Here is a 22051-nt window from a genome sequence, read left to right on the forward strand (position 1 = left end):
CGCAAACACGAGTCACCAGCCGCCATCCTGGTCTCTAAGCGTATTCAACGAGGAAACGGCCTTGAGTCGGCAGGACTGTGCCAGCGCGAAAGAACAAAAGGGCAGAGCGGATCGCCAGGGTGCAAAGCACACAAGGGCGAGAAAAAAATAAGAGAAAAAAAATAGAAAGCAAGGAAGCACTAAGAATAAAGGACTGGAGAAATGCGACTCCACCAAGAATGGCTCCATTCTTGGCGCGCTTTTTTGCATCTGGCTCCCTTTGTGTGCAACCCCCCACACGGCCGAACCGTGCACGCATTGTGCTCTTTTGTTTCCTAATGCGCAGCGAGCGCGTTCGCTTGTCTTTATATCTTGCTCGTCTAGTCTTTCTTTTGTCCTCGTGGGTGTCCACAGTTTCAGATTAACAACAAGTCTGACGATAGACAAAAGCGGAGAAGCGCAAAAAAAATTACAACAGCAGAAAAAAAAGGACGAATGCTAAGGATGCCCGCTATGGAATGAACTGTTACCAACTGCCAGCTTGCGCCAGTCGGGGCGAGAAGGTCAGCTTCTTTTCTTTTCTTCCCTCAAGGCTGCAGAGGGACACACGATACTCTAGCATGCGTATGCTGCGCAGCGCAAAGAGACAGAAACGTGTCGCCGTCGTACGTGCAACAGGTCATCGGTAATGCTTTTATCGATGGCTGCTGACCCCATCGGCGTAGTTGCGGTGACGGATCATTAGCATGCATAACATATACCTCTATTTTGGTAGGCGTTTGAAACTGCGTGGCAACAGGCAGCCACCAGACGACTCGGCTCGTTTGAAATAATTGAAAGCGCGCGTAGCACATTCGGTGAAATGCATGTCACTGTGTAAACCTTTTCATTGCTCGTGGGACAGTATACCTCTATCTATATGTTTCTTTAACCATGGTGTTTAAGAAGGATATACAGAGAAGCCGGGAGCTTGACCAAGATAGTTCTGTTTGGCTACCCCTGTACAGTATAAGGGGATAGGCCCAGAAAGGCGAGATGGATGAAAAAAGTAATGACAACCCTGGGTATAGCGTTCTCCATGTGGATCATGCAGGTCCGTGTCCCGAAGCTGCACAGTGAACTATGAAGGGCACCGTATCGAAGGGCTCTGGTTTAACCACCTGGGAACTGTTAACATGCATAGCTCGGCGTGCGAGCATTTTTCCACTGCGCCCTCATTGCAGTGTGGAGAGGAATTGAACCTGCTACCTCGTACTCAGAAGCGGAGCGTGCCGCAGCCGCTAAGCCAACGCCGCAGGTCAGCACGTCAGACCATAAAGTACAGAAGGTTCAAATATAGCGAGAAAAAGGTACAACTATACCGAGTAATCTTACAATAACAGACGATTTCGCGTTTGGTTAATGTAAAGAAATTTGGGCTGAATCCACAAAGCTTTGCGTTCGTAAATGCTTTGGGCCAATGGCCGGCCGCAATCGTACTTCAATCGTGAATTTATATGCCCAACATCACGATTGGCTTGAAACTGCTCTTACGAACAGTTCTAGCGTAGGAGCTTTTTTTTTTTTTTTTTTTGTACATACAGACCCTGGGGCCAGATTCACAAACCTTTTCTTTCGTTATTGCTCTTTGCCATTGGCCGGCCGCCTTAGATAATAATCTGTCTTGCATCGGGATTTGCTGAAATTCTTTGCTACGTACCATTCTAACGTAAGAAAGAACCTTAGCCAATCCGGATGCCAGACATATTATTAGCGAAGGCGACCAGCCACTGGCAAAGATATTTTACGAAAGAAAAACTTTGTGAATCTGGCCCCTCACTTTTTTTTTTTTTCGAGTGGTGTGTGTAAGCATGGTAAATTCTGGAGTTTTTACGTGCCAGAACCACGATTTGATTATGAGGCATTCCGTAGTGCGGGACTGCGGTATAATTTTGACCACCTGGGGTTATTTAACGTACTGTGTGAGTATTTTCTGTCTTCTAGGAGGTAAAGAAACAAAAGCGTGCTATAAAATAAATTTAGGTGTCATAGTTGACATTTGTTTGTAGAATAGTGTGCGAACCCTTTGTAACAAATCTAAGATGCCCAAATGAGTTCACTCCAAAGTGCGTCTCGGATAGATGTTGTAATACACCAACATCGCTCCAGAGCAGTGCAGGTAGAAAATAAAAATTTTCCTCACCCTGCACATCCTTGGGATGATGATGATGCTGCACAAGGCCAGCTTCTCTGCCAAAATGATTATCGGTTGGATGGCACTTAGGCTCTGCAACTATTTCACATTTCGCCAAAAGGTGTTACGGCCTCATTGGAGCTGGAACACAGCGAAGCTTGTTCATAATGAACTATATTGAAAGCGTTCACGAAAGACGACGTCACAAGCAAGGAAAAGTAGAAGTGAGAGCAAGATATAACCAGCGCTTGTGATGTTTGTGCGTTCATACATAACGCTCAATCACTTCTTTACGGTTCTTGTTCTCCTGATTGATCATCTTGCAGCGCTGCTGCTGCATTGTCGCACCTTCTACAATCGGAATCGACTTGGTGTATTATCATATCTGCTGTGGCTCGTGGTGAAATCAAAAAGAATGTCTGGTATATAGTTCTTCTTTCTTTTTTATTATTATTATTCTCCATGGAATGGTGCGGTGCGAAAAGATCTTGGTACTTCATAAGCGCCTCGACTGCATCGCTTCTCTTTGATCCTCGGCGGAGGAAGGTAAAGCAATAGTACAGAAAATGTCTATTCTTGCATTTCGTCGCTAACAAGTCTTATTCGTATTGTTCACGTCAAATCGTTCAGGAAATCCGTCAAATCTCCGCACGCATACACTCACACATACGCACCCAAGCGCACGCGCGTTTGTATGTGTGCACAAAAAGCATAGGGGTGGAAGGGAAGGAGTAAGGTGTCAGAACAGCTATAACGCAGCCAATCAGCGCTTCCTGTACTGGATGCACTTCCGATCGCCTCGACGGCAAAAAGCGCGAGCCGCGTTCTTGCATGCCGGAAGTCGGCTTCGTCCCAGTTGACCGAACACAAGCGGCTGGAGGCCGCGCCGGTGTCAACATTGCCAAAGACGCGGTGAGAGAGAGAAAAAAAAAGTGAGATCGGAAGGAGGCAGAAGGGAGACATCGTGAATGCCTTCGTCGGTGTCGACACCGCGTATAGTGTATAATGAAAGGATGGAAGAAATGTAAACGTATTCGGAAGAAGACCGTGGTTTACAGAGGTCGAGTCTCCGACTTGTCAATTTGTACACATCCGGAAACGGAAGCAGTGATAGAAACTGACGGAGGTCACCCTCTAAGGGTGTATGTTCTCACATGGAAGGTAAAACGTACCTGCAAGCTAAAGCACGATCGTCAAAGACAGAAAAGTGACCGCGGTGCAGCCTGTGGTATACCACACTGCAACGTAAGGAACAGCCAACAACAACATTTATTTATTTTTAGTATTATCATTGCTATTCCTTTATTTTATGTTGTATAATATAGAGAAATGGAGTAGCCGATGTACTATTTACCCCAATCAGAGTATAGCGCTGCAAAGTGTCAAAAAGGAAAAGAGAGAACTCTGTAAAAGTTGCAGACAATGTGGATCATTGATAGGTATCAATAGAAATACACAGTGCTACGATTTCTTCAGGTAGCTCCTTTGGTGCTACGTAGTAACGTATGGGCAGGTGGTGCCGTAGCAATGTAATGAAGCCGGCAGGATCTCCATGCCAGTGTTCACACGAATGATTCTGTCATGTTTTTCACTATTTCTTTTTTTATTTACCGTTATGGTCTTCCTTGCTTCAGAAAGAGTGGCTGTTAAAACTGCCGTGCCATATTCCAACGTTGCGGTCTCTCTCCTCTTTTTCTTTATTGGATAGAAATGAACCTATCACAAGCCGCCATAAAAATGCAATTGGTTATTATATTTTGCAAATATTGCCTTTCAACGATAAACTTTGCAAAAGCGCATTGCTAACGGGACATATAGGCAAAGAAATAGGTAAACTCAATGTCTCGTTCGTAATGCGCTTTTGCAAGTTTACTGTGAATTACCAACTTGCCAAAGTTCACGCCCTATTATAGTAAATCTTACAAATGATGAACAATTGTCGCGGGTTTCGCTGTGTGATGTACAAAGGTTCAGCACCGCTTAACTCAGCCGCATGGTCGAGTCTCTAAGGGCTCGACCATGCTCCTTCGACTCGTATGACTCGGGCTCCATCTGTGATTGTAACAAATTATTTCTATTTTTACTTTCTATTTACTTTTTATAATATAAGGTCACGTGCCGATCCGCGTTACGGTCATCTAGCAAGGCCGGAAACCCCACGTAGTGTCATCCATACGCTGAAAACGAACTGTGTTAAAAACCTAAACAAGAAGAGACGAGACTGCGCTGTGACAGCTATCGTGGGGAAATGTGGGTCAAACCTCTTCTTTTTCTTTTCTTTTTTTTTTTTTTTTTTTTTGCTGTTTCTGATTTTGTGCAGTGGTTAGCAAAAGCAAACCCTCTCCACAAGACACTGTGGCATGCAGGCGTTCTCACCGGCAGATAATACGCTCCTCTCGACGTCAGAAGCACGCGCAGTTGTTGCAGCAGTACAGTGATCACTAACTGCAAACTTGCATAAACCCGATAAACAAAAGATGCGTGCCAGTAAGTGCGCGCGTGTCCATAGTATAAACGCACATGGTTATTCTACCGTCGCTCTCCAGAGTATACACTTACAGCAACATAAATGTTGTAAAACGGACTGTGTTATGAAACGTCGATTGCTGTGCCCGCAAGTTGTATAGCCGCAAAACAAATATGACTCCTAATTAACTTTGGTATCAAGCCTATAGTCACAGTATAACGTTCGAACCGTTAAGTATTCGCTTCACAATAAGCGGCAGAACGTCTTAGTCGCTGAACTACAGTAACAGTTAACGCTGGGTTTACCTAGCTGCTTTTGCGTACGAGGAAATAATATAAAAAAGACGTTCAGTGCTTCTTCAACCAACAGAAAAAGTATGGTGCGCAAACCCTTTCTTGCGCAGAAATTCCGAGCAGGAAGCGTGGTGAGAAATCATATGGCAGTTTTTCACGCAAACTTTTCGCTGTGGTTATGAATTGAGCCGCTCTATTCCAAGGCAGTGCGCGTCCGACTGCTTGAAACAGAGATTTATGGCCATGGCGTTATGCCCCGAAGCCTTCAGCACGCATAGCCTTACAAAGCGAGAAAGAAAATCAAGAAGCTAGACGTATGAGCTTGGAATTGCTCGCTGGAATTCACGTCACCGCGCAAAATGTGCTAAATGAAAGGAGCACTAGACGGCGCTTTTGCCCACGGTAGCTCTGGCTCCTGGGTCGCCGTATATCATACGTGTCGCTGCGACTTGCACCGACCAAGTCGAACGAAGAAAAAAAAAGTTGGTGCAAATGAAAAAAAAAAGAAAGAAAACGGCAATGAGATGGTTTCTGGAAGAAGTCCGGAAGCGAAGGTGCACGCATCTCTTTTCTAGCTATGAAATCAGCCCACGACATTCCGACTGCGCTGCAGAATAACGGTCCGGAGGTGGCAGAAAGAAAGAAGGAAGAAATGAAATCGAGTAAGAATGAAGCTGTCGCTATACTCTGCGAGAGATGGAACCGGTGTCAGCTAAGCAGCGCATACACGTAACTGTCCGTCATAATGGCTTGTTTTGTGGGATAGTTGAATTGAATTGAATTGAAGTTTATTTACCACATAAGTACACTGATATACATAAGCGGTGGGGATGGCAGGATAAAAGCTGCTTAAACGCAGTTTGATTGGTCCCACCTCCCCGTAAACAACAGGCAGAAACATGACAACATATTCATTATACATAATTGTGGCAAGATAACAACAAAATACGCACAACAAGAACATAAATGTCACAACTTTGAATAATAATAAGAAGAAATAAACTTTATTTAAAGAGCTGGCACTCTGCTTTTAGAGGCCTCAGGTGTCGGCTCGAAGTCCTTGGACTCGGGCGGCATCTTCGGCTTGCCGGACGGCCAAGAGCTGGTCTTCCAGCTCCGAACTTTTCAGGGCCGCCTCCCAGCGGCGGCGACGCTGACGGAGAAGAAAAAAACGGCAAAGAAATACTTTTCAAGTGGCACACAACAAAGTGAACATTCACAAAAGTATTTGCAGTAATGTGTTTTTAAATACATGACGTATGTTTTCATCATAGTTTGTATTTGTTAAGTGTTGAAGGAAGACAGTAGGAGAGTGTTTGAAGGCCGTAATTAGTGCGTGGGCGCGGAACTGCCCAGAGTTCGGTGTATCGATTTAGACAAAAAGCTGGATTCCGTTGCAAGTCTGCAATGTTTCTGACATGAGTAGTACTCTTAATCATATCATATTTAAAAGAACCTATAAGTTGATATTAGTAAAGATAGTCTAGTCGTAAAATTTTAAACTTCATGAATACATGACGCGTATGTGTATTGTAAGGTACGTCTGAAATAACACGTAAGGCGTGGAGTAAGGCGTGGAGCTTCTGGAGTGAAGCTAAACTACCTAACAATCTCTTAGTACTATTTCACCAAACGAGGTGACAATAGCGCAGGTGAGAAGCAAATAGTGCGTTATAAATTATAAGTTTCTGTGGTATTGGTAGTAAGTAATAAGTTGGCTTTTGCTCATTTGGAATCTCTTGCAGCACAAGTAGGCGAGGGACTATAGACTAGTGTCTAAAACTATACTAGGCTGTACATCAAGAACTATACGCACTACAACTAGACTATATGAACTAGTGTCCAGAACAGACGAGAGACCAATATGCGTCGCCTTCTTGTCTAAACCATCGTTTTTTTCTTCTTTTTCACCCTGCAAGACGTTCACCATGAAATACATGGCCCGTGCCTTGACCACTGTATGTATTCAGCTATACCGTTATTGGCCAACATCCGCGCGCTGGCTGGTAGCGACAGCGCACAACCAAAAGCTCAATAGCCACCCCTTTCACCTCTCACAGTAGTCGACAATACAATACGTCAATGAGCTGGCACATAGCTCTACCTAGAACTTTGACCAATCACTGTAGCTAATGATGTACGACAGCAAATGCGTTTGCCATTCGCAAGGGCTAAGAAAAATGGGGTTGCCAACAAGCGACCGGTGAACGCATCAGCGATACAACAGCCAAGGCCCACTATCCCATCCTATATGATAGACCGGGATTTTTTTTCTACTTATTTGTTAAGTTTACAAAGCCTTTCACATAAAAATGTGGTTGCCAAATATCCGTAGACCGGGAGACCATTCTGATGGCTATGGCAGAAAAATTGTATGGGCTCCGGCCAATCACAAAAGATTCTATTTGTATTTCCCAGTCTTAGCAAACTGACACCTATCTCGGCTTTCGTTAGAATAACTGCAGCGAACTGCTTTGTGAACATAGGGGCCTTGGCATAGCTGGAACAACGCTGGACGGATTTAGTGAGAAAAAGTGCGAGATCGATGGGGGAAAAAGGAAGACCTGGAACATACGAGCACGCATCACATTTCGAGGGAAGATGGTGCTGCCGAGTGCCGGAGCACATCTGAGCGCGCTGCCTGGCGCTTGCTACCCACGCAGCTGAACGAACTTCAAAAATGGATTGGCAGCAACTTGGAAGCCTGGAGCGTCGCCTTTCAGTGCATCTCAAAAAAATATATATATTCCTAAATATATTGCATAACCTGAACATTCATTTTCAACATTCACTAAATTTTAACTTTTCCTTTAAAATGCAACAAACATCATCAAAAGAGTCGCAGTTTCGCCCGAAAGGCGAAGCATCGATTGCGATAGCAAATTAGTAGAGAGCTATACGAAGCAAGGATAGTAGTTTAATGGACCGTATAAAGTTCTAAACATTCGCTTACTAATTAAATAGACAAGCACGGTGTCACGCGCGCACAGGTAAACGTGAACACATCTCGCTCGATGACCGCGGGAACTCGCTGTGAAAACGCGGGAGTGAGAAATTGACCGTCGCGCTATCTCTCGTCTCGCTTCAACGCGAACTAAACGTTGAAAGCACAGCGCATACGAAGCTACCGGCACTCGGCGCATGCACTTTGTCCCCATCGCAGATCGCTTTCAAGATATGGCGCCCGCGCGGCCGCGCTGTGAGCAGCAGCCGACGGAGCAGGACATACCCCCCTCCCTCTCCCTCTCCGTCGCCTCAACCCCGTGCACACAGCACGAGGACATTACGAAAGCAATGGTTTCACCCCATTTTTTTTTTTCGTTTCGGCTATTTCAAACCGATGATGCGAAGCCTTTTATTTATTTATTTATTTATTTATTTATTTATTTATTTATTTATTTATTTATTTATTTATTTATTTATTATTTATTATTATTCATTCATTCATTCATTCATTCATTTTTGTTTATGTCTTTGTCCCTGCTGTTTGCTAGCGGTAATACTTGGGTTGTAATTCACAAATAGAATTAATCTGCAAGCGGAGTGCATATAAACTATGCCGCTCGGCGTTGCTGTCGTTCTGTTGACCGTGCTTGTCACACTGCGCAGCTTCGCCGTGTTGTTCAGCTCTTAGTAGCTATGTTGTGGCACGACACCACGCTTTCTTTCGGCGTGACTCTTAGAGCCTCGAACAAAATTGTTGTATTGCATATTCGTATGACATCACGCTGGCCTATAGACTCGGTACCATGGATCTGCTTATACACCGCGAGCACTATACTGAGCCTGTATTCGAGATCTGCTTTCCATTCGGTTTGTGCACCAAGTACAAAGCTCGTGTTTGCGAGCGAGCTCAAGTATACTTGTGCGTCGAAAAGCAAACAAAAGAAGAACGTGACGCGGTCGTTGCACTTTGCGCTGTAAAGACATGGTATATCAAGGAACGAATCGTTGGTCGGCGGCTAACGCATGCAGCTCCCGTAAAGATAGACCGGACGGCGAGAAGAGCACGTCTACAGCTGTGCCGAAGTCATGGGAAGTAGTACTGCAGCACAGATGGCGCACTTTGAGTTCGTATTTTGCGTGCTTGCCTTGCACGGGCGATAAACTTCAGCGCAGCCTTGCGTTAACATATAGCTGTCACTAAGTTACTACTCTGTGGATGTGTTGTAACTGAGGCTGCGCTATTTTTACAGAAATGCTAGCTTGCACGCTGAGCTTTCCATTCCAATGTAAACACACGTACATCTTGCGCGTCATACTGCTTGGCTGGTATTAAATGGTTGCCAGGCTTACTCGTATGTTGCAAAATGAAACAAAGAGAGCGAGAGAGAAAAAGCAGAAGAAAAAGAAGAGAAATGCATCGTTCAGGGGGAAAGAAACTTCGGTTTTATTCAAAAAGAGAAAGATTACTAGGGGTCCCTGTATAAGTTATGCTACAACTAAAACTACTTGAAGGCGAAAGCGCGTGCGCCGCTAACTCAATAATTCACCAAACTCGAACCGTGATTCAGCACTTTTTTTTGCTGAGTAAGCTCACTTGGACCGTCAAATCACACATATATTTTTTGCAGGTCACTCCCCAACTCCGTAACCCATTGATTCACTCTTGATTCACTCTATCATCTTGGCTTTACTTCCATCACACTTGGGTTGCTGTATTACTCCAAATTGTTTAATTTTCATCACTCTTGATTCACCCTATCCCCACTTGATTCACCTTCATTGAGTCTTAATTCATTCTCATTTACTCTTCATTATCTTAGCTCACTCTGGCTCATCATTACCTTTCGTTTGACTCCTACCACCCAACCAAACCCCTTAATTCACCATCAGTTCACTCTTAATTCACCTCTCTCTATACCCATTATTACTTCAGTTCACTTGCTTAGTCATTCTTCCACCCTCAATAGTGGTTTTGTGCGCATTATCTCTTCTTATCCTAAGAGGACCATTCCGTGTCGACGACGCGGTTTTGAAACGACCTTGAAACGGAGACCTTACCATGAGACAAATATTTCGCCATAAAGAATAATAATAATAATAATAATCAATAAAAAAACACCACACTTGTTCCAGGACAATATACCACTGTTCCATGCGGAGTTATTGCGCGAGATTCCATACAATCCCTTAATGTCGCTGTATCTGTTGATAGACGGTAGTAGAGGGAAAATATGATGATGCTGACGTCTTTCTTTTTAGGGCTTCGCTCGCTATTATTTCATCGTGAGAACCTTTTTCAACCAACGACGCTAACGCTTGAGATATTAGTTTTTAGACCCGTGACCGATATTCTGATCTCTGTATTCTGCACATTGTGCTGACCTTTGGATCGTTAGATCTCAGCTCTCTCAGCACTAGGCCCGATAACACAAACAAGGAGGAGGATCAGTGTTGCTAACGGTACCTTGCAAACGCTACCAAAAAATTGCTGTGCTCGAGCGTCGGTGATCAGATGTGCTAAGTATAAGCAGTCCAATTTCATTATACGTGAAACTCTTCTATCTAAACATGCACCAACCAACCCTGTTCAGAGCACTCCTGCTCATATTGCACTGTGGCAGCTGCAACACATGGCCTGCCCGCCAGAACTTTCTTGAGCACAGAAAAAAAAAAAAAACATCGGCATCTCAACCCCTCCTAAACCTAGCCTCTCTCACCACATGAGGCATGACGCGACAGTGCTTCTTGTTGAGAGCCATGCACTACAGTATATGTGTATATATATGCAGTTCGAAGTCAGACGCGAGTGTGAGACCTCTGGTCTAGACTCTTCGACCAAGCTGGCTCTTTGAATGGCATACCAGCATGGTGGCATTTGTTCCGCGACGCACGCGCTGCGTGCGCAGACCGATTGACCCTTATCTGGGCAAACATCTCTCGCCAGCTCCTTCCGTCCCACGCGAGACGCGCCCGGGCTGACAATGGCCGGCGCCGAGCGGGCAACCTTTGCACGACCATCAAGAACCCATCAAGTCGCATCGCCCGAGACGCACCGCGACCGTTTCGGGTTTATTCGCGCACTCACGACCCTCGTCACGCTCGGCTGGCGAGCACGAATCTCCCCTGGTGGAGGAAAATAAAGGAACGCTTATATACTGGGCCGCAGAGGGGACAGGCTGTACGAAACTGTGTGACGCACAAGGCTTACGTCAATGTGGGTTCTAGAGCAGGCTGTTTCTTTGGCATCCAACTTGCGCTTGAACAATTGATGAGCCTTGAAGAGTAATCAAGTGTTCGAGAGAATCCGTTTGGTGAGGAGAGTGCATAGATAATTGAAACAATGACTAGCCAAAAAGAGTCAAATAGACGACGACTTGAAGTTTCGGGGCTTCTATGCGCATCCTTTGTGCACAGCAAGGTAGAATAGACATGAGTTGTCCAGGACCGAATTCACAAAGCTTTTTGTGAGTAAGTTTGCTATTGGCCGGTCGCTTTCGCTAATAAGGAAGGAAGGAAGAAGGAATAGACAGAAAGACAGGGAGGTTACCTAATTCTCAGACCAGCTGGCTACCCTGTGCTGGGAAAGGATGTAAGGGGAATAAAAGATAATATAAAACAGATGTTACAAAAGAAATAATAATAATTTGTCCAACATTACTAGTGGCTGACATCTGCTCTTAAAGACTGGTCTATCGTAAGAATTTCTTTGTGAATTAGGCCCTGGGACCCGAATCAACAAAATCTTCTTACGCTAGAATTATTTGTTCGCCTAGGGGCCAAATTCGCGCAGCTTTTTCGAAAAGTTCACACGAGCGCTTCTCGATTGATCGGTGTTCTGGCGCCCGCCACTGATGATAGCGATAGGGATGATCGAGACGACCGGCCCCGCGATGAAGAATCGCGGACGGTCATTACGTAAGAAAAGTTTTCTGAATACGAATGACGCGGTGTTACAGTGCAGTTGCCAAACTATAGGTTACCACGTATGTGGTGCATTCAACGATATATGGTTGATGGACACATGAAACACGCAAAAGGCGCTCTTTCGATGTTCTTCCCCGTGTGCTTTATATCTTTGGCGCAGCATTCACAGCGTTACAACCCGTTGCTTCTCACACAGGGTTCCGGACCGACGGTGCGGCGCGGCTATGCGCGACTGGCCTTCAACAACTGTGGCGAAGAGACGGATCCGCTGTTCGTGACGGGCTTCGACCTGGAGCCAAACCCCGTGCAGATTCCCGGCCCCTTGTCCGTCGGAATCCGCTTCAGAATAAACGAGAACATCACGTCTCCCATCGCGGTTAGTATATGGCACGCCGTCAGGCGTTCATTCTACCGACAGCATATGCCGCGTACTAGCAGGCGCATAATTCTGCTGAATATGAGCCCACGTTTATTTCATGTTATTTGTAGGACATGAGGGATGAGACAAAAGACTGCTGTAGAGCGGCTTGACGAAGCCCTCACCCTTTGTGCTAGAGAAACAGTGCAGCTCACTGCGTACGCACCCTCGCAACAGCGCAGACATAACACAAACTTACAGTGCGCACGGGAAAACATGCATACTTCAGGAAACACACACGCGCTGACAAAAACACATATCGCAACAAGTTGAGACACTGGACAATAGCCAGAAATTACGCGCCGAATATATTGAAATGTCAAAGAAATTATTTGTACTCTTTACCAAATACATTATCCGTGTAGCGTGGTCGCGCAGAAGCAGTTTATCGTCGAATAGATCTATATTACACACGAAACTTGCAAATAAAATATTGGTAGAATAATTTGACCACTGATTCTGCGCATATAGACCCAACGCACTTCTAGGCATGTACACGGGTGATCACAGAAACGGACAAACATAAGCACTTGTGTTTGTCAATTTCTGTGATCGTCCGTGTGCCTGAAGTGGCGCTACTTCTATAAAAAACAATTGCATACCAAACAAAACCTAGGAATAAATATGCGGGGTGACAAGGGCAGTGACCGTTATTTACGCCATGACGTAAGATACAAAAGTCCATCGATATAGGGACGAACTGTAGTATGTATGTGCAAGTATGCTTATGTGCGTCTGTTTGTAAAAGCACGCCGCGTGTAGTAATGCACGAGCTAAGTTGTCGTAGGTGCATATCTGGGACTGAATTCACAAAGCTTTTCCTTGCTAAGGGCTGTTTGCCATTGGCCGGCCGACTTCACTAATAATATGTCCAGCATCATCATTGGCTGAAATTTTCTCTTACGAACTATTTTGGCGTTAGAGCCTTTTGCGAACGCGGGCCCAGAACCTGCAAGCACGAAACTTTTTCAGCACACTGGAGCTTGCAGTTGGAATGAACTCGCATAAAAATAGACGTTTTGTAAATACGAGACCTGGCCCCATTATTCAAAAATGTTCTTACATTGCTGGAACTGCCCGTAAGAGCAGAAGCAAGTAAATCATTATGATGGAAATAGTATTAGCGAAGGTGGAACGTCCAGTGGCACTTGCGAACAAAAACATTTGTATTCAAAGCCTTATCGTTCGTAAGTGCGCTTCGCAATTGGCAGGCCACCTCTGCTAATGATATGCCTAACATCAGCATTGACTGAAATTTGCTCTTGCGAACAATTCTAGCTTAAGTGGTCTCCAGTATATGTTTAACGTGATACGATTTCCCCTGCAACGCTCATCGTGTGTTGTGGGAGTTTTTCCTTTTTTCCTATATCTCCCTGTGCCAGTGTGTGTACGTGTACACACCTTCCTTTTCTTATTCTTTCGTGTTATTCTGTTTCATCTTTCATCCTAAAATCCAGGTCCGTATTCACAAAACGCTATTGTGCTATAATTGTTCGTAAGAACAAAATTCAGCTAATCCTGACGCTAGCTAGACATATTATTAAAGAAGGCGGCTGGCCAATGGCACAGAACACTTGAGAACGAAAATTCAGCCCCAGGTGTGTGTAGGCTAAATCATCTTCGTGCTATAGCCGTACTATCGCGCTCAGTATATGAGCTGCAACGCGCTACTTCTTCGCCGCGCGCTTTCGCATTATAGCTCATACTGAGCGCCATTACAAATACAAAGCGTACCCGAGACTCCCGCCTCGCCTCATTTTCAAGTCATCATGAATAACGGACAGGTGCGTCGGCTTTTAAGCGTGTGTGTGTATTGAGATACATGGCGCACGTCGCTGACATCGTGCCACGAGCAAAACTGGCGCGGGGAAATTAATATAGTAATAGCACTGAGCACCCTTAGTAATAGGAGTAATCACGCATTCTGTTTTATGCCCCGAGGCAACACCTTGGCCCGAAAGGAACGCGGTTAGAGCGAGGCTACAAATTTACTCTCCGACTACTGATAGGAATCTCATTACACGACCGTTCTCGCTCGCCATCGACGTCTGGCTTGCCAGCACGGCAGGACAGAAGTAACGCCACGCAGCTGCGCAAGCAGAACTGCGGCTGAAATGATTCAGCAGCGCGGCTTGTAAAGGAGTGTATGTAATCTACACTATTCATTGCACTTACAGAGTCAGCCAGTAGCGTAAACGTAAAGGCTCCCGCTGAGACGTTGCCGGGCTAAGCGCAAACAGCACGCTCGCACGTCACATGGGCTCATTACGGTGGAGCCGCTGATAGAACCACAGCGGAGGTTCGCGGAAAGGCTGTCGCGTTCTCGCGCATGGCGTACGCGACTGCTGTGCACGGGAAGAGCGCGCTTATTACAGATTTCTCGCAACTGGACTTTGGTGGTTAAGACCCGTTGCTTGTTTATACGGCTCAGATGCAGCCCGGTGGCAGTCGCAATTGTACTGACAGAATGCGTCTCTTTCTGTATTCTCTAGTGTTTTCTATGTCTGTCCCATTTTAAACCCGCCTTCTGCCGTAACACCCTACCCTCGTTTTATTTTTTTTATTTTAGTTTTTTTCTTGCAAAGGTGCAAGACCAAACATGTTCTTCGAATTGCCGTGCTCCAATGAAATTCATTGACCTTGTCGCGATCATCCAAAAAGTGTGGGTGACAGTTACCGGCTCATAGAGGCGAATGGAACTGCCGCAGGGACTACGCAATGGTAAAAAAGCTAATTCCCATTTTGTCGGCAAATAGTCTGACATTTCTGCTTAATCTGTGGGGTTGTCTCAATTGAGTTATATTAATGACAGGAATGTATTCCGGTCGATAATTCTTGCTCGCCCAGCATTGACGCATGGCACTTACTTTACCGTCTGTGTGCCAATGGTGGCTCCCTGCGCATTCTAATAAATATGCAGCAGCCTCTCTGGACTAAACGTCGCTTCTTTTTACTTCCATGAATCAAATACAGCAGCACCGTGTAGTTCTGCTCACACAGGCGTGCGCTTTCATAAGGTGTATTTGCCTCCTTGCTAACCTCCGGAACTACCTCGGTTAACCTCCCTGCCTTTCAATGCATTCTCTTTCTCTCTTTCCAACCTCCTTTCTTTCTTTCCCTTTCTGTCTCTCTCTTCTGCTCTTGGCAACTTATAAAGAAGCTCGCCGAAGAAACCATTCCAAAATAAATTATTCGTCTTTATTATACATATTCCTTTTTCTAAACAAGGCCTGGTTTAATTTTCTACGTCCCCGATTCACTTCCCACTGAATGCTTTCTTTCTCTCTTCTTAATGTTGCGCCGGAATTTCAGTTAGTCGTTGGCAGCGTTAACACAACCGCGCCTGCCATGAAGCGCGCTTCTGGTGTAGCGATAGGCATGCGCACTTAACGGATGGTAGGACAGAAAAGTGGCACACTGATGTGGGGAAGGGGGGATTGCAACCACTCCCAGAAGTCAGAACACCAACCTTCCCCCTCCCCCTCGACAGATAGCCTGGGCGCGCTAATGGGGCAAAACATTTTTCTGTGAGCGCGTTTACATGCGTCGGCCCCTAGTATTGTGCTTGTCTGCGCGCGTGCGCAATTTCTGCACAGTACAGAACTATAGTCTAACGCTAGCCAAGAGATATGAAACATTCAGACGAGACGCTCACGTGACAAAGATGGGCTCCTTTTAACGGACATGTGGACTTGTCATTCAAGATTATTTACAAAAAAAGCCATGTATCAAAACATGTGTGCGTGCATATACGGTAATCACTGCGATTTCGCATCAACCGTGCACAGACATATTGGGAAAATTCAGGCACCGATCGAAAAAAAAAGAACTTCAAGCTCCATCGCGAAAAACGCGCATTGAAGAGAGAGCAGGAGTTAGAGGGCCCTTGAAGCGGTATATCGAATTCCTGACCAGAGTTGGAGTGCAAGAAGCAATTCTATCATGGAACTGCAAAAGCACGCTTCACACCAAGTTCACTTCCGTGTTTCCTGATATTAAACGCGCCTATCAGTTCTCGACAGTTCTCTAGTTCGCGCCGAACTACAAACGCGAGTGAGCGGTATACGCGGAGGAGCACACTGAGCGTGGTAACAACGGTGTGCGCTTTCACTGTCGTGTCGTTGATGAAAAAAAGTTGCTCTTGGTTTGTAGTCAGTGGTATTCGTCTATCATTCCCTGAACTTTAATCCCAATAATGACCGGTGCCTGGGCATGTTTGACGCCATCCTTTTGGGAATACCAATGTGTGGATGCTTGTATGCGCAACGTGTTTTAAGCTTAACTTTCACTTGCAATTACGCCGTCTGTCCGTCAACTTCCCGTCCTTGTGGTCTATTTCCGTTCGCTGGCGTCGCCACTTCTTCACTACACACTGACAAGCACAGTTTCGGCGGTTTGCACCTCAAAGCTGCGCCAGTCTGTGTACATACGCACCTGTATGGTATACCTAGGCAGCGCCCGCTTCCGCGAATGGAAAATACGGCGCTTCGATCGAACAACGGCACCGATGCGGCGGACCCGCATTCCACCGTCGAAGTGCCGCACACCGGGAAAGAAGAAGCGAGGGGCGGGAGGAGATCGGGAGGAGGCGGTGCCGCCGTGGATGTAGGCCAACATTCCGCGGCTGCTGAAACCGGCCGACTCCGGGAGAGCGCGCTGCCACGCTCGCCGTGCGTGTGAACCAGAGTGAGACTGTCCGCCGCCTTCTCCTGCATGTCGCCGTACTATAGCGCGCCGAGTTGCCCGTTCGGCTGGGCTTCTTTTTACGGCAAGAGCTGTCAATTGCCACGTGCGGTAAAGCTGGATTCACACGGCACCACGGCCGGATGGTGGATTCAGTCCGCCGACGAGTGTGACGTGGTTCGGCTGCAACGAATCGCGCCGGTATATAGCAGCTCGTCTACGACGTTCATGTGTGTGGCGTGATTCGGCGGCAGTGAGCTACGTCGTGCTCATCCGCTGCAGGGCTGAATCCGTCCTGCCGTGTGAGTCCCGCTTATAACCAGGGGCAGTGGCCACAAAAGGTTGTCGTTCGTAAGCGCTGTTTGTCGTTGGCCGGCCGGCCAGCATCACTGAGATGTCCAACGACACGACTGACCGACATCTGTCCATTTTAGCGAGTACTGGTCCATGTACATCGTTGTCGACGTACTGATAGTGATGACCCGCCGGGGTGGCTCAGTCAGCTAAGGCGTTGCGCTGCTGAGCCCGAGGTCGCGGGATCGAATCCCGGCCCCGGCGGCCGCATTTCGATGGAGGCGAAATGCAAAAACGCCCGTGTGCTTGCGTTGTAGTGCACGTTAAAGAACCCCAGGTGGTCGAAATTATTCCGGAGTCCTCCACTACGGCGTGCCTCATAATCAGAACTGGTTTTGGCACGTAAAACCCCAGAAAGAAGTACTGATAGTGATGTCACGTCATTCTCCATATATACTAAGAGCAAAATGATAAAGAATGACCGCATATCTGCGTGTTTTGCTGCAAATTACTTCTATGCGTGGACGGTAGTGCTACGTCAGTAGAAAGTTTAGACGTTTATTTATTTATTTGACAATACTGCCAGCTGCTTTTTGGCAGCCAAAGCAGGAGCTAGTGGTATAGGAAAAAAAAGGGACACCGTACAAGCAAAGAAAATGTCGAAATAAAATTCTAACACAGCAAGGTCAGCAAGGTCAGCACGTTGGTCTCACATCAATGCCATTGCCATAGTAGAAGTTTTGTATACTGCAGATGAGCACATTTGCATCAACAGCATGACTTTAATGAGTGTCCCTGAACGCATGACTGGGTTTACAAGACACCCCACATCCGTTTAGTAACTACAAATACACGAAAACGTGTGTTTTTTTAACACGAATATACGAAAACGTGGGGCTTTTTAAAGGCATGCGCGAAGGAGCGAACGATTTATCACTACAGCGAATATACTCCCCGTTTGCGAGTAAAACGATTTTATTCCAACTAGTGTAGTTGCTTCTTTAATTATTACTTCGGGGTATTTCAAAATGTCTGCTTCCGTGGCAAAACAAACCAAATGAACTCGTTTAGACATCTCATCTTTCCTATGTTAAAGAATCAATTGGAGCGCATTTTCTTAACCAACAAGCTTGATGCAACATTCATCAAACAAAAGGAAAACGAGAGACAGATAGAAATAGAGGAAAGGTGAAGAGGTTAACCAGATTAGAGTTTCCTGTTTACTACCCTGCAAAGGAGTATAGGCAAATAGGGGTCGCAAAGAGGGCAGAGAGAGAGAGAGAGACAAAAAGAATTCCAGCAGAACCCATCTCACAATTACTGTCGACGTTAATAAGATGTAGCGACAAACCATATTGGTGAAGACACCTTTATTTACAACCTGTGGTGAAAAAATTTAATTATGGGGTTTTACGTGCCAAAACCACGATCTGATTATGAGGCACGCCGTAGTGGGGGCCTCTGGAAATTTGGAACACCGGGGGTCTTTAACGTGCACCTAAATCTAAGTACACGGGCGTTTTCGCATTTCGCCCCCATCGAAATGCGGTCGCCGTGGCCGTACAACCTGCGGTAGTCATTCTAAGATTTCCATTGCTTCGTGTTTCTTACCAATAGCACAAATGAGAGATCCGTTAATCTAGCACAACATCGTAGTGGGGGCATGTGAATAATATTTTAATGATGAGCTTTATGCGAAATATGTCAGCGTTCGGTTGCAATACACGTGTTACTGCTTCTACGTGCGTATTCTGAGCAATGAGTTTTAGAAATTAAAACGTTTCAAATAATTACACTGGCGTGGCTTAAGACTCACCCATTGTTTATCTTCATTGTTTCTCAGAGTTTGCACTGACGCGATTTGTGAAAAACCAAGCGCGTTTCAATTCTCAGTAGGAATTAACGCACATGACGCAGAATGGTGCCGAGGGTTGTCACTCTCGTTGTCATTTTCAGAAGCAAGGAACTCGCAAGTTCCCACAATGACGGTGTCCGTGGCTCAATGTTAAGGACGGATACTTCACGAGCTATAGCAGCAGTGGCAATGCCGGTGGCAAGGCAATTCAGTGCACCTAATCACGCCGCCGGCTACTCTTTCATTTGAGGAGGCACTTCTGCAGCAATAGGGCAACAAAACGTCGCGACCTATCACTGTACACAAGCTATTTACGTGCACCTTTCTTTCTTCCTTTGCCCGCCGCGGTCGCTCAGTGACGGCCATGGCGTATACTGCTGCTGAGCACGAGATCATGGGCTCGATGACCGACTGCAGCGGCCGCATTTCGATAGGGCCGAAATGCAAGAACGATCGTTTACTTAGATCTAGGTGCGCGTTAAAGAACTTCGTGTGGTCAAAATTAATACGAAGCCCTCCACTATGGCGTCTGTCATAGCCCAAGAGTTACTTAGGGACTATCAGCAAATCGTCAGTTCTTTCTTTCTTTCTTTCTTTCTTTCTTTCTTTCTTTCTTTCTTTCTTTCTTTCTTTCTTTCTTTCTTTCTTTCTTTCTTTCTTTCTTTCTTTCTTTCCTTGAATGTGGTCATAGCAGGCTCTGTCGTCCGTCAGCACCGGGAAAAAATGAGTTGGGAGGCGTGGTGAGGCAACAACCGGCCGCTTCTAACAAGCACTCGTCCTCCCCTTACCACTGAATTCACTCTCCAATCGTCCCCCTCTCTACGCCTGTCACAGCGCCGGCCCATTGCAGCCGGGGTCAGCGCGATAAAAGAGACCGCCTCCCTCAAGGGAAAGCTAGAACTTCCGCGTGTGCGAGTATAGAGCCGGAAACGGAAAACAAAATAGCTGCTTCAAGAGCTACGATTTCGGTCGCACCACATCACATGGTAGTTGCCATGGTTCGGCCGGGCGTCTGGCCGGAACGGTGCCGACAATGATAAAGAAAACGAACGGTCAGCCGTCATGTAACCGTTCCCTATATAGGGCGAAATCAACCGATGCGCAGAGCAGAGCGAAGCAAGGCAGCTGACAGAAGAAAATAACCGTGTTTTGTGCCTGTGACCTAGCACGCTAAAGAGGCGATCTGCGGAAGTGGAGTCCTCTGAAGGAAAAGGGTTCGCGACTACGTGGCAATGGAGCAAACAGTATACATGCGGTGCTCAGAAAGGCGTCAAACAGTTAACAAAACGAGCTCGAAGGCGTGTTGTTATGCTGATCACAAAAGCGTGGCCGGAAGTGTAATACATAAATGCAGGAAGGAAGCTGGCGTGAAAGTGAAACGTGTACCTTTAGTCTGCTCGCACCTGTGGGTCACCGCTCTTTTTCTTGACTTGCGCTTTCTCGGTCTCTTCACTCTCCATGAAGATGAGCATTCTGAAGGTTACCTCATAGCAACGACCCGTCAACTTTCAGCAGTTCCCCCGTGTAATATCTCCAACAAGCTCAGCTAGTGGTATATATTTAACTGCATGCCTTCCCTATAGAACCCCATTCCCTTTCTACCCACATGGGAACTACGAAGAACCCGTATGTAACAAACTGAAATACTTTAACCACCACTAAGGAAAATGTAAGCCCATGTGGTATTGTCGACTACTGCACCCGTATGTGTGTGCGTGCGTGCGTGCGTGTGTGTGTACGTATGTATACATGCATGCATGTATGTATGTGTGTACGTACTGTACGTATGTATGTATGTATGTATGTATGTATGTATGCATGTATGTATGTATGTATGTATGTATGTATGTATGTATGTATGTATGTATGTATGTATGTATGTATGTATGTATGTATGTATGTATGTATGTATGTATATGTATGTAGTGTATGTATGTATGTATGTATGTATGTATGTATGTATGTATGTATGTATGTATGTATGTATGTATGTATGTATGTATGTATGTATGTATGTATGTATGTATGTATGTACAGTCTTGCATTTTTGAAGAATATCACGTAAGCGTCTGCACCTCAAATGCGCCTGAAGCATGATGGAGTATTTTTTACAGCTCGGGAGCAAGGTTCACAGGCCGAGATGACGGTGCATGGCACGCCGTTACCTAAGATATCGTTTACGACTATTGCGGCACTTTTACGGTTTCCGGAAAAGCTCGCAACGCGCGTTGCAGTAATGTTCGCACCGGACAGGCAAGGACGGGTTAAGCCCCCAGCTGTGGAGCAAGAAGCAGAATAATAATAAAACAAATAAAGACAAGTAGGAGCCCCCGTGGAACACGCAGTATGAGACTTCTCTCTAAGTGACAACCGTCACAAACGGCGCACGGAATTTCATCTTCTCGTGATGACTCACGAAGGACGTGTGTCACGCCTTCCAGAGCAGTAAGGCGGTGCTAAGTAATTTCCTGATGAAAAGCTTTGCGTTTGTTTTGAGCGTGTCACACAGGGACAATATAAATTGGTTGCGGTGTGATATATATAGGGCAGCGAACGGAGACCAGCAAGCATGCGCTCGTTCGCAACTGTCTCTGTATATTCTCTCATGCGTCGTTCTTTAAGGGAAGAATAATTGCAACTCGTAGCTGTCTTGCTTTTTGCCAGGTGATTACGTTACCGAACTGTTGCCGTTATCGGGTTATCGCTCTCGCGTGCGACACGCTTTCTGTGTACGAAAATTCGGGAACGTTTCCGCGAACTTGATGGTGAGAAGGCCTGTTTAATCAGACTGCGCGCGCAACGCGAATAGTGTTATATACCTTCAGATCTACTTGAGCACCAGTGATTACTCTGTAATGTACGGTGACTTGCGTATATTAACACCGAACCGGCTTAAGCCACAAGATTAGATTCGATGTCCAAACACCGTGCTCGTCGCTTTATATTGTCGTCGTTTGAGTGTTTTGAACAAAATAAACGATGAAAACACTGACAAATAAACATACGGTAAAATATTTTA

General features: G+C 45.9%; 1 protein-coding gene across 1 annotated transcript in view; it reads left to right on the forward strand.

The window, feature by feature from the left end:
- The window catches only part of LOC119449593 (ganglioside GM2 activator), a 46733-nt gene that overhangs the window by 18678 nt on the left and 6004 nt on the right, over positions 1–22051 (forward strand). The window contains exon 2 of the mRNA XM_037712805.2: positions 11979–12158. Coding sequence (XP_037568733.1) covers positions 11979–12158 — 180 coding nt within the window. The remainder of the gene's footprint in view (positions 1–11978; positions 12159–22051) is intronic.

The sequence above is a fragment of the Dermacentor silvarum genome, chromosome 4 (assembly GCF_013339745.2).
Source record: "Dermacentor silvarum isolate Dsil-2018 chromosome 4, BIME_Dsil_1.4, whole genome shotgun sequence".
In the NCBI taxonomy this organism is placed as follows: domain Eukaryota; kingdom Metazoa; phylum Arthropoda; class Arachnida; order Ixodida; family Ixodidae; genus Dermacentor; species Dermacentor silvarum.